Raw genomic sequence first — 4836 nt, 5'->3', positions numbered from 1 at the left:
AACAGATGGGTAGCAAGTGAGAATGCTGAATAACAGAGGGTTGCAGGTGATAATGCTGAATGGCAGATGGGCTACAGGTCATAATGCTAAATTACAGATGGTTTACAAGTGATCATGCTGAATTACAGATGGGTTACAGGTGATAACGCTGAATAACAGATGGGTTACAGGTGATCATGCTGAATAACAGATGGGTTACAGGTGATCATGCTGAATAACAGATGGGTTACAGGTGATCATGCTGAAGAACAGATGGGTTACAGGTGATAATGCTGAATAACAGATGGGTTACAGGTGATCATGCTGAAGAACAGATGGGTTACAGGTGATGATGCTGAATGACAGATGGGTTACAGGTGAAGGGTACACAAATATTATAGTGGGTTATGACACTGCTGCAGAATCACACATATTTAAATATGATAAATGATGTTTTAATCTCTAAACAGATTATGAATTGTATTAATCTTAAATATTCCCATTACACAGTCAATTCAGGAAATGAATTTAAATTCCATTTCAATTGAAAGGATGAGAGAGAGAGAGAGAGAGAGAGAGAGAAAAAAATGGAGGGAGGGGTCTGACTGGATGGGTCCTTAAAAAGGAGAGGAGGAAGAGGTAGAACTCAACTCACAGGCAGGACAGAGAGAGAGAGACTAGAACTCAACTCACAGGCAGGACAGAGAGAGAGAGAGAGACTAGAACTCAACTCACAGGCAGGACAGAGCGAGAGAGAGAGAGAGAGAGAGAGAGACAGAGAGAGAGAGACTAGAACTCAACTCACAGGCAGGACAGAGAGAGAGAGAGACCCAGTGAAGACCTTTGAAGATCTCTGAAGAAGTGAAGCTACAACTGAAGACTTCAGAAGGTGAGATTTCAACATCTGTTCATCTAATACTGTACCTGTCTTCATCCCAACTGACCTCCTATTCCCTTTGTAGTTAGCTACATTAGACAAGGGCCCATAGGGCATATGTAGCCCTGGTCATATGTAGCTCTGGTCAAAAGTAGTGCACTACATAGGGAAAAGGGTCCTATTTGGAAACTCGTTACTAGGGACACAAATGGGTGAACGCTTTGGACCGAGTTTAAGAACTACTGTGCTAAGGAATTCAAGTCTGCTGCCAAAACTCAGGTATCATGTTTTCTACCAATTACAGTAGATTAGCCTAGTACACATGAATATGTATTCACAGCTTGGGGTTCCCCAGGACCGAGTTTGGAAAACGCTGCCTCAGCAGTTCCGTAAGTTAAGTAACAAACAGGGTTTCCCTGACCTCCCAAGTACCCCCTGCCGTTCCACTGATTTGATATCTGGTTCCATGAATTTGTCTTGACGGCTTCTCTCTCTCTCTCTCTCTCTCTGTGTCTTTCTCTCTCTCTCTCTCTCTGTCTTTCTCTCTCTCTCTCTCTCTCTCTCTCTCTCTCTCTCTCTCTCTGTCTCTCTCTGTGTCTCTCTCTGTCTTTCTCTCTCTCTCTCTCTCTCTCTCTCTCTCTCTCTGTCTCTCTCTCTGTCTCTCTCTGTGTCTCTCTCTCTCTCTCTGTCTCTCTCTCTCTCTCTGTCTCTCTCTCTGTCTCTGTGTCTCTCTCTGTGTCTCTCTCTCTCTCTCTCTCTCTCTCTCTCTCTCTCTCAGGAGACTATCACCATGGCGATGTTGACCACTCTTCTGCTTCTCAGCGCTGTCTTTGCTCTGGGAGATGCAAGGGGTAGCAGAGGTATTCTGACCAAAGGTTTTGGTGACCTGTTCACACTCATCAGATTTTATTTGATGTTATTGTTGCAACCTTAACACCTAGTGACCTAGGTTTTGGTTTAACAGTCACTGGACCCCGAGCTCCTGGTTGGGGCCCCCGTCGTATTCGCTAAAATATAATTATTTTATGGGTCTGTTGTGGTTTCATAGTTCTGAAACTGATCTAGGTTCGTTCAGTTTGAAATTTAAAGGCAATGTTCCGTCTTCAGCAGAGACAGCATTCACGGTAAACGCTGCATGCAAACTGCTCAATCTGAAATTACCTTAAAATTTCTAGCATGGAATCTGTAACGCTGATTGAATAGATCCTCCAAGTCTTTTAAAAAGCAATCTGAAATGATGTGATTATATTATTAATCGTTATCTTTAATCTTTCTAAATGATGATCTCTTCCCTTCTACAGAGAGGCATCACAGAGTCTGCCCACCTGGCTGGCCCAGATATGCGACACACTGCTATCACTACGTCCCCGTCCAGACCACATGGCCAGAGGCAGAGGTACCTGGATGTCTGCTGTACATGATCTAGAAGCCTGGTCTGAAAAGCACTATAGTTGGACTAGTGAGGAGGCTATTTCCATCCCTGTCTGGTGGCCATACAGGGTTGTAGTTGACTCTGTAGGTTTAATCTGTGTTCAACAGGGTTGAGAAACTATATCATGATGTGCCATTCCTTCTATTTATCTTTATATTCTACCTCTGTCTCCTCGTCTCTCCCCTCTCTCTGTCTCTCTCTCTGTCTCTCTCTCTCTCTTTTTGTCTCTCTCTCTCTCCCCCCTCTCTCGCTCTCTCTCTTTCTGTCTCTGTCTCTTTCTCTCTCTCTCTCTCTCCCCCCTCTCTCGCTCTCTCTCTCTCCCCACCCCTCACTCTCTCTCTGTTTCTCTCTCTCTCCTCGTCCTTCTCTCCTCGTCTCTCTCTCTCTCCACTCTCTCTCTCTCTCTCTCTCTCTCTCTCTCTCTCTGTGTGTCTCTGTCTCTCTCTCTCTGTCTCTCTCTTTCTTTCTTTCTTTCTCTCTCTCTCTCTTCTCTCTCTCTCTCTCTCTCTGTCTCTCTCTCTCTCTCTCTCTCTCTCTCTCTCTCTCTCTCTCTCTCTCTCTCTCTCTCTCTCTCTCTCTCTCTCTCTCTCTCTCTCTCTCTCTCTCTCTCTCTCTCTCTCTCTCTGTCTCTCTGTCTCTCTTTCTTTCTCCCCTCTCTCTCTCTCCAGAGGAAATGTTTGCTCCTGGGAGGTAACCTGGCGTCAGTGCACAGCCTTCCCCAGTATCGTTTCCTTCAGTCTGTCATCAGTAATAGTACCGGTAAAGTCCAGCGCACCTGGATTGGAGCCAACGATGCCATCGAGGTCAGATGCACCGTTTGTTCAACACTCCTGAAACATATAGGATGCATTGATTCTTGATGAATAGAACCTATAAAGGCCTGGTGGTGCCTTAACCCACATATCAGTTTGTTTTCTAAGCTTGTTATGTAATATTACAAACACTGTCTAGCTTCAAGCCATGGTTAAATCATGCTTATCTCATAGATGGTCAGTCCTGGTATCCATAGCTCTGTCTAGGAGTCTGAGAGTGGTTACATTTCTCCAGGTAACTACAGTGTGTATATATAGTGTTTACTGTCTGCTGGTGATGCATCGTCCTGTGTGCTCTGTAGGAGGGTCTTTGGCTGTGGAGCGACGGGTCCAGGTTTAACTACCAGAACTGGGCCCCGGGTCAACCCTCTAACTCCGACCATTTTGTTGTGAAAGACAACACGAACTGCCGGGAGCATTGCATGGAGATGAATTATGGAGGTACAATGCTGTCGCCAGACTCGTCTCCCGCTCATTATACATCAATCATTTGGATAGTAGTAAAATACACCTTAAAGGGAATTTATTCCTTTTATAGCTACATATTTATAAAACAAAAATAATACCTACCTTTCTGTTTCTCTTTCCCAGCTTCCCGCGGTCAGAATGATGCCCCCTGCTGGTACAAACGTCCATTCCTGTGTTCCAGAAAGCGCTGATGTCCACATTTTGGGAGAGACAACATTGGAGAAGCTCTCAGATTGTTTTAAATAAAGGCACCGTCTGCAATGTTACCTTTTGTTCAGTGGTCATTTATACAAAACACCAGCTGGAGCCAACTATGAAACTCTGTAGTGTGAAGTACCACATAACATCTTTGGTAAATTAAATGTTAATAACCTCTCTAGGGGAGTTGGGACAAAATCGTCCCACACTTTTCAACAGCCAGTGAAAAATCAGAGCACCAAATTTAAAACCACAAAATGTCATAATTCAAAGTTCTCAAACATAGGACTATTTTACACCATATTATAGATACACTTCTCCTGAATCGAACCCCGTTGTCCGATTCCAAGCAAGCATATATGTCACATAAACCCAAACCACAGCTAAATGCAGCACTAACCTTTGACGATCTTCATCAGATGACACTCCTAGGACATTATGTTATACAATACATGCATGTTTTGTTCAATCAAGTTCATATTTATATCAAAAAACAGCTTTTCACATTAGCATGTGATGTTCAGAACTAGCATACCCACCGAAAACTTCCTGTGAATTTACTAAATTACTCATGATAAACGTTGACAAAATACATAACAATTATTTTCAGAATTATAGATACAGAACTCCTTTATGCAATCGCTATGTCCGATTTTAAAATAGCTTTTCGGCGAAAGAACATTTTGCAATATTCTGAGTACGTTCAGATCACTATCCGAAGGGTAACGCGCAGCGCATTTCGTGACAAAAAATTCAAAATATTCCATTACCGTACTTAGAAGCATGTCAAACACTGTTTAAAATCTATTTTTATGCTACTTTTCTCGTGAAATAGCGATAATATTCCAACCGGGCAACGTTGTATTCATTCAAAGACTGAAATAATTTTTTTTAGAAGTCTCGTGAACGCGCATCTCCAGTCTCACTGTCCCCAGGCTGACCACTTACAAACTCTGCTGCTGTACTTTGCCCAGAGACAGCAGACACCCCATTCCACTTTCTGGCGGCTTTAGAGAGCCAATGGAAGCCTTAGAAAGTGTCACGTTACAGCACAGATGCTGTATTTTCGA

General features: G+C 43.4%; 1 protein-coding gene across 1 annotated transcript; it reads left to right on the top strand.

Moving 5' to 3' along the window:
• The first annotated feature begins 289 nt into the window (after window positions 1-289).
• Window positions 290-3834, top strand: LOC106596064 (galactose-specific lectin nattectin). The gene is made up of 6 exons (XM_045713767.1): window positions 290-868; window positions 1635-1716; window positions 2158-2252; window positions 2957-3091; window positions 3403-3541; window positions 3692-3834. The coding sequence occupies exons 2-6, from the start codon at window positions 1647-1649 to the stop codon at window positions 3757-3759; spliced, it is 507 nt and encodes a 168-aa protein (XP_045569723.1). The 5' UTR covers window positions 290-868; window positions 1635-1646; the 3' UTR covers window positions 3760-3834.
• The last annotated feature ends 1002 nt before the right edge of the window (window positions 3835-4836 follow it).

This window comes from Salmo salar, unplaced genomic scaffold (genome assembly GCF_905237065.1).
Source record: "Salmo salar unplaced genomic scaffold, Ssal_v3.1, whole genome shotgun sequence".
Classification (NCBI taxonomy): Eukaryota; Metazoa; Chordata; class Actinopteri; order Salmoniformes; family Salmonidae; genus Salmo; species Salmo salar.
Note: the sequence above shows the minus strand (reverse complement) of the source record. Positions and strands in the feature narration are given on the sequence as shown.